This window comes from Prunus avium, chromosome 6 (assembly GCF_965620075.1).
Source record: "Prunus avium chromosome 6, drPruAviu1.hap1.1, whole genome shotgun sequence".
In the NCBI taxonomy this organism is placed as follows: domain Eukaryota; kingdom Viridiplantae; phylum Streptophyta; class Magnoliopsida; order Rosales; family Rosaceae; genus Prunus; species Prunus avium.
This window is the reverse complement of record NC_142289.1, coordinates 37,184,199-37,198,030: the sequence shown is the minus strand read 5'-3', so window position 1 is coordinate 37,198,030 and position 13,832 is coordinate 37,184,199. Positions and strand designations below refer to the sequence as shown.

Genomic DNA, 13,832 nt, shown 5'->3' with positions numbered 1-13,832 from the left:
TTTCCAAATGAAACCATGGATTTAGTTCTGGGTATTCATGCCCATTTTCGTAGAACGATGCATTCCTCCGATAACCTCGGTTCATCAAAGGAAGCTGAAAACTTGTCGACTTTTATAATTTCACATCATAATCAGATATATTAGAAACATCCCCACCTCACCAATATCGTAGGCCACCAAAAGACCAAGCTGCAACTTGTTTAAATATTCACCATTCATGCAAACCAATTGCATAAACAAGTTCAACAAAACAAACTATTCCTTCCAACTTCATAAAACAGGTAACATTCAATATCAAGATCCAGCTTACAAGCCTTACATCTTCGACACCCCTTTCTTTTTCTTTCAGTACAAGCCAATTTGAATCAAGCACAGTGCATTCAATTGCAACATTATAGTACATACAACTGTTAAAGACAAAGTTCATTTTGACTTTGTTGCTCGGGGGGTCCCATCTCAAGATATAGATTGATTTATGACATTACTTCATGTATTTATGCAGGAATTTGCGGTGAAAGTCATTCCTGACAGTGTCATTGATGAAGCGCTTTGGAGTCTTGGTTTCACCACGGGCCTGATTTTTAAACACCACATCATCATCCCATCTGGGCCAAAAGATGCAGAAAGAACAGAGCTGTTAGAAAAAAAGACCCAATAGAGCTACTATTTTTAAAAAAAAATTTGATCACAGAACTAGCCATGAGTAAAATCTTGACTAACCTTCTTTTCACACTAAAGGATGTGGCTGTTGCACCATTAAGCAATGGGTTCCCTCGGAGAAGCTCTGCTTCCTTGACTTTAAGCTCTTCCTCCCGCTCTTGTCGTTCCTGTGGAAGCATAAAAGTTACATTCCTTACAATCAGTGAGACCAAAGCAATTGACAATCTTACGATAAAGTGTCAAATCACTTCATAGATATCTCACCTTTCGTAGCTTCTCCTCTGCTTTTTCCTTCCTAATTTGTTCAAGCTCGGCCATCAGAGCTTCTTCATCATCATCATCATCATCTTCAGAACTATGATAAAAAGTAATTGGTCCAAATATATCAGCAAATCAAGTGGTAATATCATTCCACCACAAAACACGGACTGAACTATACAAGCAAATGAATCATAACTACCAACAAATGAAAAGATTGTTGAAAGTCTTTAAGTAGCTATTTTTGAGCTGCAGATATTTTTATCAATTCAAATGAAAGTCGGGAACCAAGAAGTTCCATAAACACTACCTCATAATAAAAACATCCTCAACTGTAAGCAGACAAGTTATGAGTGATTGTGATAAAACAAATTCTGCACATTGGTTCTTCAGTTTCGAAGTTGAGCAAACAAAGCCCATAGTAACCATGAAAGAAGCTGGAAGACAGAAACACGTATCTAGTTCACTACATACATGACTTATAAACAATGCCTCTTTCTTAAGTTTAGAAAACCATCAGGTAAGTTTTATCTATTCTCACATAACCTTGCAACAAAAGATTTGATAGAACTATGATAATTCAACACAAAACTAGGCTAGCAATTCACTGGGGATTATTTATGCATTTTCATTCAAAAATATATGCAATGAATACCAACCTTTCATCATCACTTTTGACTTCCACATCAGAATCATCAGCATCTACATTACGCGGCACAATTTCAGTGTCCCTTCTGCCCCCTATTACCATAAAGATATTATGCAGTTAGTAAAGCGAGCAATTACTTAAATGAACTTTCTACCTTAAAATGTGAAATGTAAGAGCTAGAATATACACCTTCCAACAACAGCTGGCTTCCTCTCCTGCGATCTCTGTCATCTACACAATGCACATACCAATTAGAAACAATGAAAAAAGAATATCACATCACTGTATAATCAAGAAATTGACAAATAAAGAAACCCACTCCCCACCCCCAGAAAGGCACTAAAAAGAGGTGAGGAAGATATCATACAACTATAAGATTTATCCTTTGATGAATAATGCTTCCTCTCACGCTCTTCCAGCTCCTCTCGGAGGTTCTTCTTCTGCAACTCGTCCTGGGTGTCTTGCCCCTCCTTTCTGTTAGATACACATAACACACCAACAAAGACAAAGTTTAAAATTGGCATCCAAGGAAAACCAGCTACAAAGACCAGAAATATTGAACGGAAGAGTGGAAATTTAGAATTCGATGTGACACACTCCAAACTAGTTAACAAAAATCAATATCTGTAACAATGACAAGGACCAACCTGGGTTTTAGAGTTGTATGGGCTGCCATGTCCCTTGATGAGTATTTCTGAGAAGGGCCAAAAATCCGAGTACCACCTTGTTCATTACCACCTTTTGCAGGTGCCCACGTGGGTCGAGCCGCCGTCGTCATGTCTTCAAATTATATTCACAAAACCTGTCAACCAAACAATAAACTTAAAATTCACAACCCATCCACAAGCGTACACCAATAATCACATACGTACAATGCTCATAAAATACATCTGAGTGCAAATAGCACATAAAAATAAAACAAAAACATACACACAAATGTGTGTGAGGGAGAGAGTACTGAAATTCAAGGTTATTTTCAATCATTGAGTTATCCTTAAGATTTTTTTTCTTTTATTTTTATACAAAACATACACTAATTTGAAAATGGCGTTCTTTTTCCTGGTGGTGGCAGGAAAGTTATGGATTTAAAGATTAGAAGAAGCCGATGATGAGGAAGGCCTTGACCAAAAAAGAAAGAGGGGTTGATGCAAGCAGAACAGAAATTCTAACAAAATATCCAAGAGAAATCAAACTCAATTTCTATTTCGAGTTAATGCAACTTGAAATTTCAGCTTCTTTTCGTTTCCATGCTTTTCTCAGCAAACAAGCAACGAAATCCACGAAAAATTAGAGAAAGGAAACAGATGATTAACCGCCGGAGGCTGAAAACAATATTTTCCCAATTCTTCGAAGAAAATTTTAGATTTTTCCCAGGTTTTCTTCAGCCCCAAACGTAACCCTAAAACTTTTGGCATCTATTTATTTGCAGAGAGAAATACTAAAGCACAAAAACTGGCACCAACATCATTTGAACACATACGAAAAGAATTGATCCTGAGTTTAGGGTTTTTACCTTCTTGAATTTGTTCTTCGATTTGATCCGAGCAGAGAGAAACGTTAGCAATTTGTACTTCGTTTTTTTTTCGTGCTGGAAAGCAATTTGTACTTCGTTCATATATAAGAAAGTATAACTTTTCCTATAAAAAAAAAGAAAGCATGACGACGGTGAAAGTATCCGGGTCGGTTCGGATACAAAATTATCCTCGTATTGCTTTGGTTCTGTTTGGGTACATGGTTGGCCCATTGGGCTTAGGAGCTCTAGCTGCCATAAGCCTTAAAAAGGAAAAAAAATCGATTTATATTGTGACAATTCGAGTAATTATAATATAGTACTGAAATATGATCACACGTTGTATAACCCGTCCACATGTATTGATACTAAATCCGTATTCTTTGTATTTTTGGTAAATCGCATACCCGTATTCTAGTATCATACAAAGTTCACGTCATTACTCTTAACACATCACAATCATATACTCTTTCACAAATAATGGGAAAACCAAAAAGGTTGTACAAGAACAAAAAAGATGCACAAACAAGAGTCATTTGATCCATCTAAACTCAAACTCTTACAAAAGGGACAAATATAAAGCCTAATCACTTGAAGATCCATCGTCATCATTTTCATGCTCTGTCACAACTTTCTCTATAAACCTCTTGCGAACTCCGTCGATCACAGCTTTCCTTGACCGATCATTTCCGCTCTGGCCATCATTGAGCACAGGATCTGATTGGCAGAGGACTAATGCCACACCTGATATTCAGGAATGCACAGAAGAAAATTCATCAAAAAGAGTTAAGAAATTTCATAGAATACTGGCTCACATCAAGGGCCAAGTATAATACTAATCATGCGTATCCAAATTCAGGAAAAGGCATGTATAAATGGTCCAAAATGATCTCAAAATGCAGCAAAACGCCACAACCAATATTGAAGTTTATGGTCAAAAAAATTTGTGATCAAATAATATACATCATGTTAATTCACTTGAGTTGCAAAGCTTAAGAATTTCAATTCATTTTCCCATTTGATAATCCAACAGAAGCTGGAATATCTCTCCATCTGTGCAAATGAAAGCAAAATGAAACATGAAGCTCAAAAAAACCCAATTAAATTCAAAGTGAAAATACCTTCAGGCGTGCATCTCCTGCCAAAGCTCTGCAAGCCCACGTAATTTGCTTTGACAGCACCATTGTTGTACACCAAAACAGTGGGAACATTACGATCTGGGTAATTTGGGATGCAGTCGGTTGATATTATTTTGACAAATTTGGTAGCTGGGTATTTCGTAGCCAAATCTTCCAAGCACTGCATCAACACTCCACATTCTGCAATTCCTTCTTTGTAGAGAACCACAACAACCCAAACATCAGCTGGAGCTTGCGAAACCTCCCGCACGAAATCTGATCCTGAAATCGGCACAACTGATCCAAATCTCGCAACCTTAGCTGCTTCTCTCAACTCAGCCAGCCTCTTCTTCCTAATCCAACACCAACCCAATTTTCACATTTACATTTTCAATATGAAGTAAGCAAGGCAGTAATTAGGACAATAATGAACAATTAGGGACCTGTAATCTTCAAGGAAGCGATCGTCGTCAAGATCGGGATTGTCTTCCAGGTCTTCCAGGTCCTGTTCGGTCTTTTCATCGATCCAGGACTTGTCCTTTGGAAGAGAGGCTTCGTCCTCGGCTGGAGTGAAAGGTGCTGGCTTGAACGCCGGTGGCTTTGCCGGTAGGTTCCCTAGCTTTCTCTGTATGTCGTCCCATTGCGTCGATGCTCCTTCCACGTCCTTGTATACAAAGTGATAGTCCGCCATTCTCTCTCAATCTTTCTCTCTCTGGAACTTCCCTTCTCCTTTCTTAAGTTCGTTTTCAGTTACTTAGCCTAGATTTATGTACTGGGGTTGATGCAAGCAGAAGAAAGATTTCAACAAAACATCCATCAGAAATCAGACTCAATTTAGTGTTAATGCAACCTAAATTAATCACCGGATGCTGAAAACAAAACTAGCTCAAATTTCCTAATTCTTCGAAGAAATTTTAACTTTCTCTCAAGTTTTTCTCAGCATCGAAACGTACATCTAAAATTTTGGGGATTTATTCGCAGAAAGATGTACTGGAGTAAAAGGAAAAAATAGCGCGAACAAACAATTGAATCCACACGTAAATAATTCATCCGAAGTTTGCGTTGATGAAATTTAGGGTTTTTACCTTGTTCAATTTCGTTCTTCGATTTGATTCGACCAGAGACTGAAGCCAGCAATTTGCATTTCTTTTGGGTTCTGTCAAGCACTTTTCTTGTATGAGAAAGAAAGACGTGAAAATTCCGGGTCGGTTTGGGATATAAATCATCCTTCCTCTTCGCTTTGGTTCTGTTTCGGTACAAAGTCGGCCCATTGGGCTTATGAACTCTAGCTGCCGCCAGTTTATCCTCTTCTTTATTTTTTCTTTTCTTTTTGCTAATCTTTTCTATTTTCCCTTCGTCTCACACCCGTACTTAAAAATTGTAGGCGTTTGGTTTGCAAGCAAATTAGTTTAGAAAATAATTTAATTTCTTATGTTCGGTGACATAAGAAATTAAATGAAACCCTCCAACCCACTTGAATTTCATTTTCCTTTCGCATAGGTAGTAAAAAAAAAGAGCATTAAATATGTTTTTATGATTACCCCAATATGATTTTTTTAATCTAAATGATATTTTACTTTAATATAATCTACACTACGAGGAAGAAAATTCAAACTCAGGTGGAGAACACATCCGCTCTAGCTAACTTGGCTAAGCCCGTATTTGCGCGCCCCAATATGTTTTTGTATAATGAAAAAATATATATTTGTTCAACTCCTACATAAATCAAACATAAACAGCTTCCTCAACGTTACCAAACATGAGGAAGGAGTCTCCATTTCTCATCCATTTGGAAAATAAATGAGAGTGAATTTCTTTCAGCGATCCAAATGCAGCCGTAGAAAATATAAGTTTAAAAAGGAACAAAAAAATAAAACCGATAAGGTTCATTTCTCCATTTTTTTAATAAACAATTCATATCCCCATTCTCTCCCTTAAAAGGGGGAAAAAACAAATTAACGAACGGCTTCACATTGTGACAGTTCACACATTATTACTGCGAGAGGCGGTCATGACACACGAGTCCTGCAGAATGCAGAATATTGATACCATTTTGTTACAAGAAGACGTAGCAGAATACTGCATAATGCGGCATAACCCAACGAAAACATACAGACAGGTCACAGATGATTTACAGTATCCAAACTACAACACACAGAAGTTACCTAGGAAAAATCCAACAAGAACTATCCCAAGATTATTCACTTCGGAAAATCTGACCATATACAAAACATCACAGGTTCCTCCTATACATGCAGACTATCCTAAAACTGCTTCATCTTTGCAGCAAAAAAGCGGTAGAAAAACTATGCATCACAGTTTATATAACGACCCTTGGACTAGCTTTTTCCGGTCTGAAGAGAGATGATCAAGCAGCACTCAAGCAGTTCTCCCATGTCCCATACTTTGAGCTAAAACTGCCTCCGCCACTCTGCTGCGCATGCTCGGAAATAACTGCATATGCACAAACATCCCAGGTCCTTGCTATCTCCCCAAGGGACATGGGTTGTGAAATACTTCGTAGAGATATGCTAAACCTTGACTTTGCCCTCACAGATAGATCTTCATACTCCTTACTGCCAAAGCAGAACAGTAAAGTCAAAAGAGAACTGAAAATAAATAAAGAGATTCTTTGTTTGACCATTACAGCGCCACATACTGTCACCGACACAAACTGAGGAATAGATTCTTTGTTTGATCATTACGGCATGTTAAGTTTGAAATAGGATTTCACCAGAATGGGGGTAAATACGAAAGGACATAAGCCCATATGGCTGAGAATTCTCAATAAGAAATGCTACATCTCTTAGTTTATGTAACAGCAGCAGCAGCAGATGTAAAGGCAGAGTGCCTATCCTCACCTGACTTCAACTGGAAACTTGTCCAAGAGTATTGGAGAGCAGTTGGGATAATTGCTGGGAACAAGCAGTCTTAATGGCTGAATTGGTGACTGCACCATATTAAAGGCAGGTAAATACGAAATATAAATATCTTGAAGACAGGTAAGAAGTCATTGCATTAACGTTTGAGAGCCCACCATCTGTGCTGAAGCATACTGCGATTTCAAGTTCGGACCGAAAGCCACAGCATCAAAAAAGCACTTGAAAATGGTTCCTTTACCCCCATCGGCAGCAGATGCACTAGGGTCATCATCTTCATCACTGATATCAACAACTGTGTTGATCAACCGCTGCCTTATTTCTCTTATTTCTTCCAAAAGAGCATGATTAGCCTGCAAGATAAACCACAAAATTATGTCCAATGAAGAAGCAGGAATAAGCCTTTTGACCAGAAATTGAAATACTTTGAGACGGGGAACTGTTTAAACAAATAACATTGAGTTAAGACCAGCAATAAACGATATGTGTTCAGGTTGGTTCAGAAATTTCTTAGTCCAGTAAGGAATCTCTCATTATGCCCTCAAATACCCTCAAATGCACTTTTTAATTTTTTCCCAAACACAAACAATCACTTCATTCAACAAAAGTTTCTTCTTTCCTCTAATCTATAAGCAATGTAACTTCTTTACAGTGGACTCACACAGAGGCAAGTGCCTCACTCAGAATGTGCCAAAGCACTCCAGGCACACAAGAAGCATATGCATATTGATCGGTTCATAATTGTATATCATTTTGTACCCTTCTAGCTTATGATTTGGTTATGTTATTGAGTTAAACTTGTGCTTTTAATTCATTTTCTATTTTGATAAGTCCATAATTTCATACACTTGCATGCCTTCTTTACTTAGTGATTTTGCTTAGTTTCTCTTTATTGAGTCACTTACCTATGTTTGTGTGTTTTGTAGGTTAAGATAGCAAGAGATAAAATTTGATGCAATCCATGCATGTTAAGGGCTGATTGGCATATGAGGAATATGAGCTTAAAGACAAACACATTTTGGCTACAACCCCTTTCCAGCCCAATTTCGTAGGTCAACTTCTTGGCCTTGGATCAGCATGCTATGGGGCTCGAATGAGGTGAAGATCTTCATGAAACTTGTTCCAATGGGTGTCTACTACAACATATCCAAATTTCAGCCCAATTGGACATTTGTGGAGTGCTCAGCCCGTCCAACACTGAACCATGCTGAGGAGGATTTGCAGCTGCCAGCTTTGAGCCTTGTCTCCTCCTTTAAGCCATGTGCCTCACCCATGCTGCAACTGACTTTGGATCCAACATAATGAGTGAAGTGGGGAGGCATTCCAGCTATGAAATTCTAAAGGATCAAGTTGGTACATGCTGGAGTTATTATAGAGAAAGCATGTGCATGCATGTAAAGCAAAGAAATGAAATGAAGTCAATTCCAGTCTCTGTTCGGCTGCCAACTTGCAAGGCCCAAAACGCACACTTCTACTCCTCCGATGGGAATACTTTCTTCATAGAAGTTGTTCCAATGGGTGTCTAGTATAACATATCCAAATTTGAGCACCATTGGATACGTTTTGAAACCTCTGGCCTTCCTACACCAAGACTGGTTCAGAAAACTCGTTTTTCAGCAACCAAAAGGCAACCACATGGGTTGGCAACCAAAAGGCAACCACATGGGTTGGCAGCAAAGGCAGCCACAACTGATCACCTTTGAACCCATGTGAAGATGCTTGAGGTGCAGCAAAAGATGAAGGATGGTGTGGGAATCCATCATGATGTTCCTCCCTCTTAGCCCTATAAATAGAGAAGCCTTCAAGCTTCAAATCACACCCCAAGGGGGGGAGCTCTCAAACATTTCTCTAGAGCTCCCTTCCCTTCTCTCCCTCAAATTCTCTTAGTTTCCTTTCAAGTTGTAAATTGTTGTAACAAAATGAGTTTACTAAATTTTCCTTCAAGTTTTCTTAGTTCCACTTTACTTTTATTTGTAATGTACATTCTTTCTTAAGTATTCAAGTTTAATTAGTTTCCAAGTTTCAATTATGGTTTTTGTTCTTATTCATTATGTTTATAAGTTAATATGCTAGTTTGAATGATTGATCACCATTTAGGCTTGCATGTTAGCTATCTTGGTTTGAATTAAGAGTAGACACCATGCTTTAATTCGAATTGAACTATGGATAGGAAGAGTATGTATGGACATTCGACAACAGGGATTAGATACATACTTGGTTGTTTAAAATGTTCTTCTATGCTTAATGGGTTCCTAATGCTTAGTTTTAGGTTAGACAACAAATGATCAAATTAGGGAATTAGGAACACAAGGTTTTGACCAAACACCATGGCTTAATCATACTTTAGCTAGAATCAATCCGTTAATCTAATTGAACTTGGGAACTTATCTACTTGAGTTATTTTCTTTTCTTTCTTTCTTGTTTTATTTATTTTCTTTCTTGTTCTTCTGTTTTGTATAGGAAAACTGAATTGGATTATTCAATCACCAATCCCTGTGGAATCGACCTCGCACTTACATATGCTATACTACCAAACGGCTCGTGCACTTGCGAGTATCACAAGTTGAGGATGCAGCTGAATCCATTTTGATGCAGCTGAATCGAAGCAACACATATAGGTGTGCAGGAAAGCAACTAGCTTTGCAGTCTTGCTGGAAATTTCATTTCATGACGTAATATCCCTTTTTAATATTTTAAGTGTGCCCAATCAAAGCTTTTACAACTGCAACAGCTGTCATTTCTAAAAGCATATACCAAAAAAAGGATTAATACCTCAATCCTAGGCCTCTTGATACGATATGTTGCAGTTGACTCCAGGTCAGATGTCTCTGAACTAGCCAACTGCCTGAAACTATCATTGCCAGCTGATGGCACAACATTTAAGGGCACGGCACTAGTGAAGCGCCTCATTTTCCTAGACCCATTTGTTCCATCACGAGTCAAAACATTCCTTCCTTGCAGACAACACTTTGTCATGGTAATCAAATCCTCACGACTAGATCCCTTGCCTGGTGCTGACCCTGCTATCCTATCACTCATACTCACTACTGAGCCAATGTCACTGACTGAGGCACTCAATGCATTTGAAGATATCGATTTCACCTGAAAGTTCAAATTACATAAATTTTATGTCAAATACAGTTGAAGGAATTTGAGGAAAACAAGAACTTAGAAAGTACTTACTGATAAAACATTTCAAGCACTCCGTGAGAGAGAGAGAGAGATGTAAACGAATCAGCTTTACTAACCGCTTTAATCAACTGTTCAAGAGGCTGCTTGGTAACATTTGACTTGCCAGAAATAGTTGACAAAGCATTAACATGAGTACTGTCAGGTACACTAAATTCAGCAAGCAAAGGAGAGGCTGATATCCCAGGGGTGCCAATGGCAAGGGACTGGATCTGTGATCCGACACCAGTTGCTTGTAGATGCCCAATCTTCTCAGCATTTGAGAGTGAGGAGGGTTTCTCAGAATCCCCTGGCATGGAGGATGGAGCCATCGGAGTTGAAGGAGATGAGATGACAAATGGGGAACTAGAGGTTCCAGCTTTTGTGTGAGCCAGTAGATTCTGCTGGTCATTTTGGGGTGAAGAATGTTGCGAAATTTTAGGGGATGCAGCCTGAAGGAATTGGGTTGTTGATGAAATAGGAAATGGAGATCCAGATTTCAATTGCTGATGGGAAAAAGCACGCTGGCCTGCAGCTCGTCTCATCTTTAACTCATTTACATAATTGATTTGCTGCTCCTGCTGTTGTTTTATATGCTGTTGTTGAAGCATACCAGAATTTGACTGAATGGAATTCATGTTTGCCTGTAGCACATTAACCCCAGTCTCTGATGACAAGGCATTCATATTCGCTTGTTGGGGAGCACTGACAGGAGTTTGTTGGTTGCTGCCCACAGGAACCTGCTGCAATGAGTTCAGTGCATTTCCTTGCCCTGAATCCATGTTGGAACTAAGCTGCAATGAATTCATCATGTTCTGATGTGCTGTTGAAAACCCCGATAAAGAAGACACAGGATTTTGCTCCAATCTTGTCATATTATTCTGCTGCATTGTTGCCACAGAACCTTGTATGTCAATTGATTGCAACTGTGGGTTCATTTGATTTTCATGAGGCTGCACTTGAGTAATTTGAGTTTGTGACTGCTGCATGGAGTGCATATGAGGTGAGGAAAACTTTTAAAACCCCAAATAAATTGTATAATAAGAAAGAAACAGAGAACCAATATTATAAAAACAAAAAAACAAAAAAAATAAAAAATTTGTGGCTGCCACAGCTGGTAAAGCCATGCAAGCCAGAAATCTGTTGAAGAACTACCTGTTGCATTCCTTGCATTTGCCTTTGAGAACTAGCAGACATATGGGAGGGTACCCCTTGGCCCATGGAGTTCCCAAATGAATTCTGTGAAGTTACAGACATGTTTTTGATGTTTGGATTTTGTCCAACAGTACTTGAAATGGGAGTCTGGGTTAAACCGGAAGAAGGTAGTGCAGATGATAAGCGAGCAGAACTTTGAACTCCAGTAGGTGGAATGTTATTTTGAATGTTCTGTGATAAGAGTTGTTGGTGTGATTGAGATTGATTAGCTGACAATGGCATAGAGAGTGATAGCCCTTGATTGGGGACTTGGGGTTGAATACCAAAACACCCTGCTCAAGTGAAATAGAAAGAATAAACACCAAATAAATAAACAAAAATGTGAAACCAGGTATACGATAAATTCCATTTATTCTCATCAATTGATCCCTTGCCTTAAAAACTAAAGTAAAAATTATATAGCAACCAGATTCCAGTCTTGAATTTTCACCATACGAGCCTGTATGTGTGTGTGTGTGTCAACAATGAATCTTCTCAGGTAAGAAATATGGGAATAAGGAGACAAAAGAACTTTTCTAGAATGTACCCGTCAAGAAAAAAGCTATGCTTAGATAAAAAAACAACTATTACTTAATTTGTAGTGCATTGCTTGGAGAGAGGTTTAATTTTTTTGGAGGAAAGAAACGGGGAGAAGTTCTGGGAAGATGTGCTTTTTTGGCAGTTTTTTGGGTAGTGTGGGTGGAAAGGAATAGGAGAGTTTTTGATAATGTCAAGGGTGATTAGATAGATCAGTTATGGAATCGGATTCGGTTTTGGGCTTCATTGTGGGCATCTACTTCATCAGAGTTTAGGAAGTTCACCCTTTATTTTATCTATTTGGATTGAAAGCAGTAGTATCGTAAATATAATTATTTCAAGTAAAATGTGGTAGAGGTGTCTTAGTTAAAATTTTGGTTGTTGTACTTTTGTTCACTAATTACATATTGGTTTTTTTAATAAAATTGTTGTTATGCAGGCCGGGAGAAGAAAGGGGTAGTTGACAGTGTGCAACTGAAATTTGTACAGGTGCATGAAATAGTAACATAGTTTTCATAATTGTTTTTACCTGGATCAGGGGGCCTGTTGATATTACCAGCAGAGTTCATTGGTGAAGAATTTTCTATTGCATTCTGAGATCTGGTCTCCAGTGAGTATATCTTCAGAGCAATTTTCTCAAAATAATCCGACTGTACAAGGCAATCCATGCTAAACTTAGAATACATTGTTATCCAAAATGTAAAGAAAGTTGAAACACAGACAATATCTATTTAAGAAACTGCATGTGTAATAGAATAGGTACATATCTAAGTACGCTTGCATGTCTTGTACCATGAAAAATTAGGACCAAGAGTTACGGAAGTACCTCGCTTGTGGCAGCAGTATAAATCATTTCCTCAAACCTTACAGAAATTTTCTTGAGCTCCGGTGAGCTCTCTTGACCAGAGCGGGGGAAATGCCTCTTCAATGTATCCATTCTTTACATGCAATACATTTAAAATAAGTTACTGACAACCAAGGCATGGAGGTAGTGTTCATAACCACAAAAGTGAATTCATCAGGATAAATAATTTAATCCAATTAGCTTTTTCTTAAGATCTTTTTTTTTTGTCAACGGGACTAGTGATCTCAGGTTCGAACCCGTGGCACCTTGGTTGTGTGTGTGAGAAACCCCTGCCACTATAGTTTAGACTATTGCTTGTACTAAAATAAAAATAAAACGCTTACATCATGTTGACAATTCTTTGCCTTGACTCTAGCTGCAGTTGACTCCCCCAATTGCCTGCATCCATGGAGGGCTCTCTAACTTGAGGAGGCCTCCAATTATTGGTAGCCATCAAAATTCAAGGAACCCAACAAACTGTCAATAAAAAAAAAGCCACAAAATTTAGAAACTTCAATGAAAACGTACGAAAGGGGTACAAAATTTGTACAAATCTAGATAAACTTGAACGATGATACACTTTTGTGTCAGAAAATGCATCCATCTAAGCTGGTTTTAAACATGATTTTGTCATGAAAATCTCCAATATACAATCCCTAAATTCACATATGCAAAACCAAAACTTAAGATTCACATACAATCGAAAACCCAATACAATTTACGCCAATCAGAGGAAAAAAAAATAATTACCGTTTTCTTTGAAAAGTATCCGGAGCTTGAAGTGAACAATACGGACGTGAAAAAGAAATATTTCCCAATTAGGAAAATAGGGCTATAGGGGAAACAAAGGAGGTCATCAGGCTCAAAGACTCAAATTGGAGAACCTTGAACGAAACTCGTTATGTTTATGGTGTTTTTTCGCATGTGCCAATTGGTTTTTTACTTAAGACTTAAGAAAGAGTATCCAAATTTTAAAAATAAAAAAATATATATATATAAAAAAAGAGAAGTTGTG

The 13,832-nt window shown here is 38.1% G+C and overlaps 3 protein-coding genes across 4 annotated transcripts; all 3 read right to left on the bottom strand.

Moving 5' to 3' along the window:
* Positions 1–241: 241 nt before the first annotated feature.
* Positions 242–3,236, bottom strand: EMB2769 (Cwf15 / Cwc15 cell cycle control family protein). Its single transcript, XM_021962323.2, has 8 exons — positions 3,081–3,236; positions 2,215–2,369; positions 1,935–2,041; positions 1,757–1,798; positions 1,578–1,659; positions 925–1,015; positions 721–827; positions 242–605 (listed from the first exon to the last, which is right to left on the bottom strand). The coding sequence occupies exons 2-8, from the start codon at positions 2,343–2,345 to the stop codon at positions 482–484; spliced, it is 684 nt and encodes a 227-aa protein (XP_021818015.2). The 5' UTR covers positions 2,346–2,369; positions 3,081–3,236; the 3' UTR covers positions 242–481.
* Positions 3,237–3,439: 203 nt separating this feature from the next.
* On the bottom strand, positions 3,440–5,438 carry LOC110760187 (uncharacterized). Its single transcript, XM_021962412.2, has 4 exons — positions 5,281–5,438; positions 4,639–4,967; positions 4,199–4,548; positions 3,440–3,821 (listed from the first exon to the last, which is right to left on the bottom strand). The coding sequence occupies exons 2-4, from the start codon at positions 4,884–4,886 to the stop codon at positions 3,661–3,663; spliced, it is 759 nt and encodes a 252-aa protein (XP_021818104.1). The 5' UTR covers positions 4,887–4,967; positions 5,281–5,438; the 3' UTR covers positions 3,440–3,660.
* Positions 5,439–6,135: 697 nt separating this feature from the next.
* Positions 6,136–13,742, bottom strand: LOC110760143 (mediator of RNA polymerase II transcription subunit 15a-like). Of its 2 annotated transcripts, none has more exons than XM_088254484.1 (10): positions 13,568–13,742; positions 13,162–13,294; positions 12,800–12,911; positions 12,503–12,623; positions 11,398–11,729; positions 10,323–11,222; positions 9,847–10,176; positions 7,233–7,427; positions 7,057–7,145; positions 6,136–6,771 (listed from the first exon to the last, which is right to left on the bottom strand). In XM_088254484.1, exons 2-10 carry the CDS (start codon positions 13,269–13,271, stop codon positions 6,564–6,566), a joined length of 2,397 nt encoding a protein of 798 aa, XP_088110610.1. In that variant the 5' UTR covers positions 13,272–13,294; positions 13,568–13,742; the 3' UTR covers positions 6,136–6,563. The 2 variants fall into 2 exon arrangements, with proteins under 2 accessions (XP_088110610.1, XP_088110609.1); XM_088254483.1 differs by having other exon boundaries at positions 6,138–6,771; positions 10,323–11,225.
* Between the last annotated feature and the right edge of the window lie 90 nt (positions 13,743–13,832).

Excerpts from the sequence above, each read along its gene's own strand:
- LOC110760187 (XM_021962412.2), bottom strand. The coding sequence starts at position 4,886 with ATGGCGGACTATCACTTTGTATACAAGGACGTGGAAGGAGCATCGACG. Across the intron at positions 4,549-4,638 it reads CGCTTCCTTGAAGATTACAG|GAAGAAGAGGCTGGCTGAGT; the intron begins GTCCCTAATTGT and ends GTGTTGGATTAG. Across the intron at positions 3,822-4,198 it reads CAGGAGATGCACGCCTGAAG|GTGTGGCATTAGTCCTCTGC; the intron begins GTATTTTCACTT and ends CCTGAATATCAG.
- EMB2769 (XM_021962323.2), bottom strand. The coding sequence starts at position 2,345 with ATGACGACGGCGGCTCGACCCACGTGGGCACCTGCAAAAGGTGGTAAT. Across the intron at positions 2,042-2,214 it reads CATACAACTCTAAAACCCAG|AAAGGAGGGGCAAGACACCC; the intron begins GTTGGTCCTTGT and ends TGTATCTAACAG. Across the intron at positions 606-720 it reads TCCTTTAGTGTGAAAAGAAG|ATGGGATGATGATGTGGTGT; the intron begins GTTAGTCAAGAT and ends CTTTTGGCCCAG.
- LOC110760143 (XM_088254483.1), bottom strand. The coding sequence starts at position 13,271 with ATGGCTACCAATAATTGGAGGCCTCCTCAAGTTAGAGAGCCCTCCATG. Across the intron at positions 11,226-11,397 it reads AAATGCAAGGAATGCAACAG|CAGTCACAAACTCAAATTAC; the intron begins GTAGTTCTTCAA and ends CACTCCATGCAG. Across the intron at positions 10,177-10,322 it reads TTGAACAGTTGATTAAAGCG|GTGAAATCGATATCTTCAAA; the intron begins GTTAGTAAAGCT and ends TTGAACTTTCAG.